Source organism: Mus musculus, chromosome 9 (assembly GCF_000001635.26).
Source record: "Mus musculus strain C57BL/6J chromosome 9, GRCm38.p6 C57BL/6J".
NCBI classification, from domain to species: domain Eukaryota; kingdom Metazoa; phylum Chordata; class Mammalia; order Rodentia; family Muridae; genus Mus; species Mus musculus.
Genome location: NC_000075.6, coordinates 21,172,499 through 21,184,572, shown reverse-complemented (window position 1 = coordinate 21,184,572; position 12,074 = coordinate 21,172,499). Strand labels below are relative to the sequence as shown.

At 49.8% G+C, this 12,074-nt stretch overlaps 1 protein-coding gene across 6 annotated transcripts in view; it reads right to left on the bottom strand.

Annotated features, from left to right (window-relative positions):
* Pde4a (phosphodiesterase 4A, cAMP specific) overlaps nt 1-12,074 on the bottom strand; it is a 47,549-nt gene that overhangs the window by 28,676 nt on the left and 6,799 nt on the right. Inside the window, exon 1 of one of the 6 annotated variants that reach the window (XM_006510091.4) lies at nt 2,753-3,088. The exons of 2 other annotated variants lie outside the window; for them this stretch is intronic. In XM_006510091.4, the coding sequence (XP_006510154.1) occupies nt 2,753-2,949 (197 nt within the window). In that variant the 5' untranslated portion in view covers nt 2,950-3,088. Of the gene's footprint in view, nt 1-21; nt 1,755-2,752; nt 3,089-12,074 lie in introns of those variants that run through there. 3 more of the 6 variants (XM_017313211.2, XM_030244126.1, NM_001310750.1) reach the window with 3 other exon arrangements.

The following is a 12,074-nucleotide window of genomic DNA, read 5'->3' as shown; positions in this document are numbered from 1 at the left end:
AACTGGCTGCAGGCCACCCACCTGACACATCTGCCCGGAGGGTGTCGAAGAGTGTCCTCCTCGCTGAAGGAGAAATGGGTCAATGACTCCGGTCCTAGGGGCAATGCCAAGGCTGGGGGTCGGGGCCGGGCCCGGGGTGCTGCACTGGAGCGCATGAGAGCCAAGCCGTCGGGGCCGGCATTGGGGACCAGCTGCTGCACGGGAGGGTGTGCGGCACTGCACGCCAGGCCCAAGGTGCCAGCAATCGCCGGCACCGCCTCCACACTTGTCGCGTCCTAGCCTCTGGCACCACCCCTGTGGTCCCCCACGGGACTCGAGTACCCGGGTGCCTGTGTCCTCCTCACGCGAATGTCCGCAGCGCCTGACTCCCTCTTGCAGAAGAGCCCTGTGAAACTGAGCGCCCACTTCCCGCCGGTCCCACTCCGGGCCTTGGGGACACCCGGGGCTCTGGTTTCCCCGGCTCCCAGCCCGCGGCCCTTCCCTCTGCCCCGGCCCCGCCTTCCACTCCTCCCCAGCCTGACGTCGAGCTGTGCCACCTCCAAGTCTCAGATCGCCACCGTGTGCCTGCGGGGGAACCAGATGCACCCCAGAGGGCGGAGTGCAAGGCTAGGTGATCAAGACCCTAGGGAGGGACTGGGTGACATATACTGTGAGGCAGAGCTGAGGACTGGAGGGACAAAAGGTGAGACAGGCACAGAATCAAACCCAAGGGACATTTGTGTCCCCCACACCTTGCCCCATCCTAAAGGCCAAATTTCTACTCTCCTTTCCCCACCCACTTCTTGCCCAGTGCCCTGTCTCCCAACAGCATGTGTTCTAAACAAGTATATGTGGAGACCAGGCCCAGCGACAGGGAGGAGACCCAGCAACAACCTGGGCCCACCTCCAGGCTACCACAAAGTTCAGTCTCCAGGAGAAAGGGATGTTTGGAAGGCACACCGGATGTGGTTTCTAGGCCGCTTCCTGAGGCTTTCTGTCCCCACAGCCCATCCACAGTCTGACTAGGCAACTATCCATACCTCCCTGTCATAAGGTGATATCACTACCAAAGACCCTGGGAGGGACTGAGTGACAAGCCGGGAGACAGAGCTGGGGCGTAGAGGAACACGGAATCACACCCACCCCCATAAGGCAACATCATGTCACTTCACAGGCTGTTAAAAGCTGGTGGAACCCAACACAAACTTGTTCCCAGGTGTCAGCTCAGGCCTGTGACCCAAGCACTCTTGCTCTAGATTGGGACAGCCCTGGGCTGCAGAGTGGGACCTTGCCTCAGGGCTGAGCACACAGCTCAGATAGTAGAGCACCTGTCACACGCACAAAGGATCTGGCCTGCGCCTGCCTGGTGCGCCATGACTATGATCCTAAGCACTCAGGAGGTAGCCGCAGGAGGGTCAGAAGTTCAAGACCACCCTTGGCTATAGGGCAAGCCGGAGGCTAGCCTGGGTTACATGAGACTGTGTCTCAAAACAAAATCCAAACCACAGAATCCCATCTGGAGAGATGGCTCTGTGGGTACAAGTACAGGCTGTTTCTCCAGCCAGCCTGGAATTCAATTCCCACTATCTCTATGATGGCTCACAGGGATCTGCAGGGGACCCCATGCCCTCGTGGCCTCCAGAAGCACCATGCACACACATGGTGCACAGACACACATTCAGGCAAAACATTCACACACATAAAAAGTAATGATTTAAAGTAAAAACAAAAAGCTAACCCACAAAATTCTTAAAATAATTAAAAGAAAGAAAGAAAGAAAGAAAGAAAGGAAGGAAGGAAGGAAGGAAGGAAGAAAAAAAGGAAGAAAGAAAGGAAGGAAGGAAGGAACTAGGTATGGTGACTCACACCTTTAATCCCAGCATTGGAGAGGCAGAGGCAGGCAGGCGGAGCTCCTGGAGTTCAGGGCCAGCCTGGTGTACAGTGAATTCCAAGCCAGAGCTGAGCAGTTCAGACTGAGTACGGATCCCAGCATCCACACCGGGTGGCTCACAGATGCTGAGAACTCCAGCTCCAAGGGACCTGGCAATGTTCTTCTGGCCTCCATAGGCACAAGAACATGTGCACACACACATAAGAGAACATAACTTAAAAAAAAATAGATTTTGGCGGGCAGTGGTGGCACACGCCTTTAATCCCAGCACTCGGGAGGCAGAGGTAGGTGGATTTCTGAGTTTGAGGCCAGCCTGGTCTACAGAGTGAGTTCCAGGACAGCCAGGGCTACACAGAGAAACCCTGTCTTGAAAAAAAAAATTTTTCCGGAAACCCTTGTATTTATGTTTATGTACGTGTGCATGAGTGAACGCGCCTTTAAGTACAGGGCATTGGTTCTGCATAGCTGGAGGTAACGGTGGTTGTCAGTCCCCTGTGTGTGATGTGGTACTGGGAACTGAACCTCAGCAAGTGCTCTTAACTCTGAGCCATCTCCCCAGCCCCTAAAAAAAAGAAAAGAACACAGGTCTTGGGGTTATAATGGATGCTAAATAGGCCTCAAGTCCCCCAAGGCACAACCACAGCTTCATGTAAGCACAGGAAGTGAGAGAGACCCTGCATTTATTGAGCACCTACTGCATGCCCTATCAGGTTTCTCCACAGCAACGTTAGAGGGCAGGATGGTTTTTATCTCTACCTCAAACGGAAGAAAAAAGGGAGGCTGCAGCAAGCAAGCCGCAGCCGCATCCCGGAGCCCCACAGACGGCCTTGCTGGAGAGCGCAGTATGGCCTCGAACCCGTGTCCTGAGAGGTGCGCACTCACCCGGCCCAAGCCTGGCGGCCCCAGTCCTGTACACTGCCTCGGAAGAGCCGCAGGCGTCTGTAGGGCATTGGCGTTGTGCTGCTGAGGAACGCGGACACCGTGGGGGGCCCGGGTAGGAACGCGTCGTCCTCGGCCACCGCCTCCGGGAAGGCCGCCGCGCACGGCTCGGGGATACGACCCCAGCCCCTCCGCGCCATGCGCCTCCCGCCCGCCTCGGCCCTTCCGGCTGTGCTCGGGCCGCCCTCGGGGCGGAGCCCGGCCGAGGAGCCTCAGACCTCAGGAAGCCCAACCGCCTTCCTCCAATGCAAGCTGCTTGAAGTAGCCACAGACCCCTAGATGTCATTGCGTTCTGAGTCATTGCACTCCCAAAGACCAGAGTACACCAGGAATCTCGAAGGCATCCACAAATCTTGGTGGTGTTCTGAGAGCCCTAGGGGGTTCTTCAGCCACCGAGGCCACTGACTGACACAGCTTCTCAGATTGATTTTTTTAATTTACTACTTAAATGGGGGGTGGGGGTTGTCAGGGTAAAAACGGAGTCTCACTGTGAGTTCTGGTTGGCCTGGAACACCCCCATGAGTCAGAGCAGCCACAGACTCAGAGATCTACCTGCTTCTGCCTTGCAAATCCTGGGATTAAGGTGTGTGCCACCATGAATTGCTGCTCAGACTTTACAAAACTCTTACAGCATACACAGACCCTGGGCCCATCTCCCACAGGCAAAGGCAATGTCTACAAGCCAGTGTGGATCCCCCATGTCCTGCAGTCCTTCACACACGGCAAGAAATGTCCCCACATTGCCTCATGTCCCTCCACCCTGCAATGGCTCCACAGCACCCTAGGATGTCCCCCACAAGTGCTGAGACCCCCACAATAAGCTTGGGCATATCTCTGGACACAAGGCATGTGACCAAGCCATGGAGATACTACCAAACTGCTGACAAACCCTAAAGACAAGGGTGTCAGTAGGCTAGTCCACTAGCCTAGGCCAGTGCTGGACTTGAATTCTTGCCTTATATGATTTATTATTTATTGTCGTGTGTGTGCACTCCCCTTTGTACACTTGCATGCAAGGCACAGTGTGCACGTGGAGGTCAGAAGGCAACTTCCAGCTGCTAATTTTCTCCTTCCACATGTGGATCCCAGGGATCGGTCAGAGCACAGGAGACTTGGCAGCAATCATCCTTATCCACTGAGCCCTTTCACTGGCTCCACTCCCAGATTTTAGGACATAATCTGATACATCTGCCACCTTGGGAATGCCTCAGAGTGCAGCCTGTAGCTCTCCTGATATCCCTGACATCAGGACAGATCATTCCTGTCTGTCTGCTTCTCTAAGCAGTCTCCTGCAGCCCAGGCCGACCTGGACAGTCTTGCTCTGTGGCAGTCTGAATGTAAGCTTCTGGTCCCCCTGCTGCCACCCCCTCCAGTGCTGGGGTCACAGGCGTGAGACACCAAGCCCAGTGTAGTCAGTGCTGGGGATGGAACCCAGGCCTCATGCACTCTGTTAACTGGGCCACACCCGTGCTATTCTTTCTGCCTCTATAGAGCCCCAGGACCCCACAGGCATGAAGGCTCTGCCTTTAATCTCAGCTCTGGAGACAGAGGCCTGGTCTACACAGGGAGTTCCAGACCAGCCTGGGCTACATAGTGAGACCCTATGCTGGGGTGTGGGGGGTGCGTAGGGAGGGGAAAGAGAGAGAGAGAATGAGCAGAGTCTCTACAAGTCTGAGACACCATCAGTTCTTCCCCATCCTATTTTGAGACTGTCCCCCCCCCCCAGTTCATGAGGTAACCCCAAGAACACATCTTGCCTAGAGAGGCAGGCCCAGGTGACCACCTGGAATCCAAGAGGTGACCACTATGACCCGGTGGGGACCAGGACAGTCCTTCTAGTAACAAGAAAAGCAGTCAGAGATGGGAAGACTTGAACACAGCCAGCCAGTGGCTTAACGCCTCACTCTCCACCCCCATCTGCCAGCAGCTCAGAGGCTGCCTAGGCCTTTTGGATGCTGGCAAGACTGGCATGTACGCCTCGTCACAGAAGAAGCTTGCTCTAGATCATAAAGGGGCACAGACTCTAAGGACACGCTTTGGAGAAACACCTTTCTGTCCAGAGTTATTGGCACTAGTGCCACGGGGCCCAGAGACATACGGGCTAAACTTGAGCCTAAGGTTACTATCAATCCCCTTGACTTGCCAAATCACTTTCACATAGCCTCAGTTTGCCCAACTGTAAAGTAGGTACAAAAAATATACCTGACTCAGGACTAATGCTGGGCGGCAGGTGGAGTGCTTGCTTAGCCCACACACAGCCCTGGGTAACATCCCCAGCACAACACTCAGTGCTATTCTAATGCTCCAGAGATGGACTCAGAGGATCATACTACTACTTAGTGAGTTCAAGACCAGCCTGGGCTACATGGTCCAAAAGCTTCAGGGATGTCTAGATGTAAGTGGACTAACTCAATAGCCAAAGCTGTTATTACTTGAGAAAATGTTTCATAGTGTACATGCTGGGGACAATGACATAGGGACCATGACAGCCATTCCCCGTGCATCCAGCCTGTCCCAAACACTCGAGAGCTGCCCAGACGGCTCACTTGGAGCTTGCTGCCAAGGCAGACTGACTACGGTCCATCCCCAGGACCCGTATGGTAGAAGATGACGACAGACTCCAAGGAATTATTTTCTCATCTCCACAGAGCACTGTCAAATATGTGACCTCCACAGTAACCAGTACACACAAAGGATCCACTCACAAAGGCAGGCATGGTGGTTCCCATCCCAGCACTGGGGATGTAAAGGCACATGGAGCTGGAGTTTGAGGCCAGCCTGGTCTACATAGCAAGTTCAGGGCCAACCAGAGCTTTTTTTAAAACAAAAAACAAAAAACAAGCCGGGTGTGGTGGTGCATGCCTTTAGTCCCAGCACTTGGGAGGCAGAGGCAGGCGGATTTCTGAGTTCCAGGCCAGCCTGGTCTACGGAGTGAGTTTCAGGACAGCCAGGGCTACACAGAGAAACCCTGTCTCGAAAAACAAAACAAACAAACAAACAAACAAAGACAGGGATTGGGGAGCCTTGAGGGAAGGCAGCCTGTTTAAGGTTATCTCAAGGTCACACGACCTATGAGTTGTTGAGTCAGAATCTAAAGCAGTGCAATTTTTATTTGTTTGCTTTGGTTTAGTTTACTTGAGACCATGTCAGGCTGTTGTTACCCAAGCTGGTCTTGAGTTCCTGATCCTCCTGGCTTTTCTCCTAGCGCTGGGACAGCAGGCATGTGTCCACACCCTGCTACCCAACAGTTAGCCAGCCTTTATTATGAGGCCCTCATGAACTGGCTTTTGTAGGCTTCCTAAAAATCTCTAATCGCCTTTGCCATGAAATGGTGAAATTTGGTTGTCCCTGTAGCTGACCACTTCAGAGCCTCAGATCATCCAAGCACACCCCCAACACACTGTTAAGGCTGGCACACAACTGTGAGCTCAGCACTGCCCAGGCAGAGCCCAAAGGATCAACACATTCAAGGTCATGGTTGGCTATACAGTGAGTTTGAGCCCAGTGAGGGCTACATAAGACCTTGTCTCAAACAACCAAAACCCAAAAGCCAGAAGCCAAACAAAACAAAACAACCTGTTTTTAAAAGATTTTTACTATTTTGGGCCCTGGAGCGATGGTTCAGCTGTTAAAAGCATGCACTGTTCCTCTAAAGGACCTGAATTGGGTCAGGCAGTGGTGGCACATGCCTTAAATCCCAGCACTTGGGAGGCAGAGGCAGGCAGATCTCTGAGCTCAAGGTCAGCCTGGTCTACAGAGTGAGTTCCAGGACAGCCAGGGCTACACAGAGAAACCCTGTCTTGAAAACAAAACAAAAAACAACAACAACAAAATTATTAAAGGGGCTGGAGAGATGGCTCAGCGATTAAGAGCACTGACTGCTCTTCTGAAGGTCCTGAGTTCAAATCCCAGCAACCACATGGTGGCTCACAATCACCTGTAATGAGACCTCACGCCCTCTTCTGGTGTGTCTGAGGACAGCTACAGTGTATTTACATATAATAAATTAATAAATCTTTAAATTAATGAATCTTTAAAAAAAAAAAAAGGGCGTGGTGGCGCACGCCTTTAATCCCAGCACTCGGAAGGCAGAGGCAGGCGGATTTCTGAGTTCGAGGCCAGCCTGGTCTACAAAGTGAGCTCCAGGACAGCCAGGGCTATACAGAGAAACCCTGTCTCGGAAAAAAAAAAAAAGGTACCACCATGGCTAGCTAACCACTTTTAAGTATGTGCCTGCAGGGGCTCTGCTGGGAGCTAGAATGACCGGTGGTTTTGAGTCATGTCACGGATGCTGAGAGTCAAATTCAGGTCCTTTTTAATTTTATTTTGTTCTTATTTATTTTATGTATATGAGTACACTATAGCTGTCTTCAGACACCCCAGAAGGGGGCATCAGATCCCATTATAGATGGTTGTGAGCCACCATGTGGTTGCTGGGATTTGAACTCAGGACCTTTGTAAGAGCAGTCAGTGCTCTTACCCACTGAGCCATCTCTCCATCCCAGTGGTACATTCTTAATCCAAAGCAAGTGGATCTCTGTGAGTCTGAGGCCAGCTTGGTCTACAAAGCAAGTTCCTGGACAGCCAGGGTTACATAGAGAAACCCTGTCTGGAAAAACACATACATACATACATACATAAATAAATAAATAAATAAATAAATAAATAAATAAATAAATAAATCTTTTACTTTTTAACTTATTTGTTATGTTTATGTGCTGTGTGTGGTGGTTGTGGGACGCCTGGTGTCAGATCCCCTGGCGCTGGAGTAACAGGCAGTCGTGAGCTGCCAGATGTGGGAGTTGGGAACCGAACAAAACTCATGGCATAAAACACATGTGGAGGCAAAATTCTCATACATGTGTCATACATACACGTGTCATAAATACAAAGTCCTCTGCAAGAGCAGCAGGTGCTCTTAACTTACCTCTTAACCACTTCTCCAGCTCTTGCTTTTATTTCTAATTCTTGAAATGTTTATTCATTGATCTAGTGTGTCTGTAGGTCCATGTGTGGAAGTCACGGGGCAACCTCCAGAGTCTGTTCTCTCCTCGACCACAGGGGTACCACATCTCCCTAGGGACCAGACTCAGGTTGTCTATAGTTACAGCAAGTGCCTTTACCTGCTGAGCCATCCCTATCGCCCAAGATTTGTTTTTTAAATGCATTTGGAGTTGGGTGTGTTGGTGTGCACCTGTCATCCAAGTAGTTGGAATCAGGGTTTAAAGCAAGCCTGGTGCGTGGTGCGTGGTGGCGCACGCCTTTAATCCCAGCACTTGGGAGGCAGAGGCAGGCAAATTTCTGAGTTCGAGGCCAGCCTGGTCTACAAAGTGAGTTCCAGGACAGCCAGGACTATACAGAGAAACCGTGTCTCGAAAAACAAAACAAACAAAACAAAACAAAACAAAAAGCAAGCCTGGTCTATATGTGGAGACTCTGACTCAGGTAAAGAGTGGAGGGGGTTTTGGGGGACCGGGGCGTGACATGGAAATATTCAGCAGATGAAGGCATTGGATATGAGCCAATCTTTCGAGCCTATGTGATGGAAGGGGAGAACTGATTCCCCAAAGCTTCCCCAAGGAAATCAAGGTTCATTCCCCCACATCCCAAAATAAGTAAATGAATTTAAATTAAATAAAATAAAGTCAGGTTGGGGGTTGCTGGAGAGTTAAGAAGTTAAGAGCACTGACTGCTCTTCCAGAGGACCTGGGCTTGATCCTCAGCACCCACAAATCCTCTAACTCCAGTACCAGGGGAACTGAAGCCCAATTCTGGACTCTTCCAGCTCTGCAAACACATGGCATAAAACACATGTGGAGGCAAAACTCCCATACATGTGTCATACATACAAATTTTCATTTTTTTTTCTGGTCTGAGAGGATTGTATTGAGTGTGTGTGGAAACCATGGTGCCCTGGAGAAGCAACTGGAATGTCATATGGTACAGTGGTGGCATGGTGTCCTGCAGTCCACTCCCACAGTGATGCTGCCCTGGAAGTATCACTCCGAGGCAGAGCATGTGCCAAGCATGTTTCATCTCAGTACGGTAAAATAAATAAAAAAATAAAAATGAACTTAATTTTTTTAACTGCACAAAAAAATCCCTAGAAAGAAGCAGTTTCCCCTGACCCCAGAGGTAGTGTCACTTTGCTGCAAACTTGGGGCTTCCCACCCTTGGCCCTATTGACTCTGGGGGATAAAGTGACCTTTGTTCTGGGAGGCTGTCCTGTGTGTAGCCACCACAATGTCTTTTGTCTTACCCACTAGATGTCAGTAGCACATGACCGCTCTGCTTATGACAGCTAAAGTGCCTACAGCCTTGGCCACAGTCTCCTAAAAAGCAAGAAGACAGACCGCAGGTTTGAGAATTCCTACCCTAGTTGCTTTAAGATGAAGGCCTCAACTACCAGGACCCAGGAAAGTCTCAGACAAACGGGGAAGCAGCATGCTCCTGCCCACTGACTGGCTAAAGTCCCTCTAGTGCCAGCTTCAGTTTCATTGTATTGTTTAGAACGCCCTTGGTAGTGGGTTTTGTTTGTTTAATTAGGTTTTGTTTTTCAAGACAGGGATTCCTCTGTGTAGCACTGGCTGTCCTGGAAATTACTCTGTAGACCATGCTGGTCTTGAACTCAGAGATCTGCCTGCCTCTGCCTCCCAAGTGCTGGGATTAAAGGCGTGTGCCACAGGCTAGAAGAGAGCCAGTGGTGAGGTTCTTACTAGGACCATTTCAGAGGTACAGAAACCAGAGGCCAGAAAGGACCAGTCATTTGGACAGGGTTACCCAACCTGGAAGGAACAGAGCTGAATTTTTATTGTGTATCTACAGGAGTTTTGCTTGCGAATATGTATGTCTGTTGATGACTATTGCCCAGAGAAGCTGCCAGATCCTCTCGAACAGTAGTGAGCTACTATGTGGGTGCTAGGAACTAAATCTAGATCCTAAGAGTAGCCAGTACCATTAAGTGATGCACCATGTCCTCAGACCCTGCGGCAGCGACTCTTGGTTGCAAACTTGACTATGTCTGGAATGAACCGCCATCCAGAAATGGAGGGCACACCTGTAGTTTGGATCTTGAGGCAGGAAGACGCCTTTAACCTGGGCCACAGCTTCTGCTGGAAGCCTATATAAGGACATAGAAAAGGAAACGTTTGCCCTTTGCCTGCTTGCCCTCACCCTGGTAGTATAACCATTCCTTCATTGGCACGAGAGCCCAGTTTGCTGGGATTCCAGCATACACTGAAGATCAGATGAGACATCCAGCCTTGTGGACTGAACAAATACTAGATTCTTGGACTGTCCATTCACAGCTGCCCATCATTGGGTTAGCAGGACCACAGCCTATAAGTCATTCTAGTAAATGCCCTTTACATATATGTATGTGTGTATGTATATATATATGTATACATGTGTACATATGTGTGTGTATATATATATGTATACATGTGTGTATATGTGTGTGTATATATATATGTATACACACACACACACACACACGTATCCATATGAGAACACACATACAGATAGAGAGACAGAGAGAGAGTCATTCCATAGGTTCTATGACTCTACAGAACTCTGAGTAATACAATGTCCTAGAGCTAGATTTCTATAAATAAAATTATTTTTTAAAAAATTCACTTTAGGGGCTAGAGAGATGGCTCAGAGGTTAAGAGCACTGACTGCTCTTCCAAAGGCCCTGAGTTCAAATCCCAGCAACCACATAGTGGCTCACAACCATCTGTAATGAGATCTGAAGCCCTCTTCTGGAGTGTCTGAAGACAGCTACAGTGGATTTACATATAATAAAATAAATAAATCTTTTAAAAAATTCATTTTATCCTTGCTGGGTGTAGGAGTGTATACTTTTAATCCCAGCAGAGGCAGAGGCAAGCAGATCCCTCAGTCTGAGGCCAGCCTGGTCTACAGAGAGATCCAGGACTGCCTGGGCTACACACACACAAAAACTGTCTCTAAAAAAAACAAAACATTTTTATTTTTAAAGATATGTATTGTGGGGGGTAGAGAGGTGGCTCAGTGGTTAAGAGCACTGACTGCTCTTCCAGAGGTCCTGAGTTCAAGTCTCAGTGATCACACGGTGGACGGTGGCTCATAACCACCTGTAATGGGATAAGATGCCCTCTTCTGGTCTGTTTGAAGACAGCTACAGTGTATTCATATAAATAAAATACATAAATCTTGAAAAAAAAAACCCGATATGTATTGTGTGCCCATGGGTGTGTGTGTATACGCAAGGCAAGTGTAGGTACCCACAGAAGTTAAAAGACGCGGCTGATCTCCTGAAGCTGTAGTCACAGGCCATTGTGAGCCTGTAACGTAGGTGCTGGGAACTGACCCGGCTCCTTCTGTGAAAGCAGTGTGCTTTCAGTTAAGAACTGAAGAGCATCTCTTCAGGCCTGGAGCTTTTGTCTGCTTGTTTTGAGTCAGGGTTTCATGTTGTGGAGCTTATGTCCTTGACTTTCTGCTCCTCCTGCCTCCCTGTGAGACGTGCTAGGGTTGCCAGTAGCTCCCCTGCTTTACACAGCACTAGGATGAAGCCAGTGCCGTACGTTCAAGCACGCAGTCTACCGACTGAGCTATGAGCTCAGCTTCTTTTTCTTTTAGAAGGTTTTAATTTTTTTATTTCAAGTGTACAGTGTTTTGCGTACATTATGTATGTGAACCATGTGCTTGCCTGTCCCCAGAGGCCAGAGAGGAGTACCGAACCCCTTGCTCATCCAAAGGACCCAGATTAAACTCCCAGCACCCACATGGCAGCTCACATCCACTTATAATTTCAGTTCCAGAGGATCCAGTGTCCTCTTCTGGCCTCGGCAGGACGCCAGGACGCCGGGAATACGCATTGTGCACAGACAGACATTCATGCAGACAAAGTACCCATACATATAAAATAACATTTTGGGAATTGTATCATTCTCCAGCTTCAATCTCCAGAATGCTAGGATTGTATGTGACTGTCACACTCCACTTCTGTCCCTTCCTCAGTCTGTAAAAGGAGGTCTCTAGCCATTCCCGACCGAGCCCTAGAAACCATCTCTTGGGCTCCCTCTCACTCTGCCTCAGGACACTTGCACAGGTCTTTCTCTCTGACTAGCACCTTTTGCCACCAGACACACCCATACTCACTAGGTTTCTGCTCAAATGTCACCTTGCCTGACCTCGAGATTCCTCTGTGTTTCCTGTCCCACACGTCATCTGCGTTATCTGATGGTTTTGTTATTTCTGCCTCAACCACTGTCTGAGAACTCCA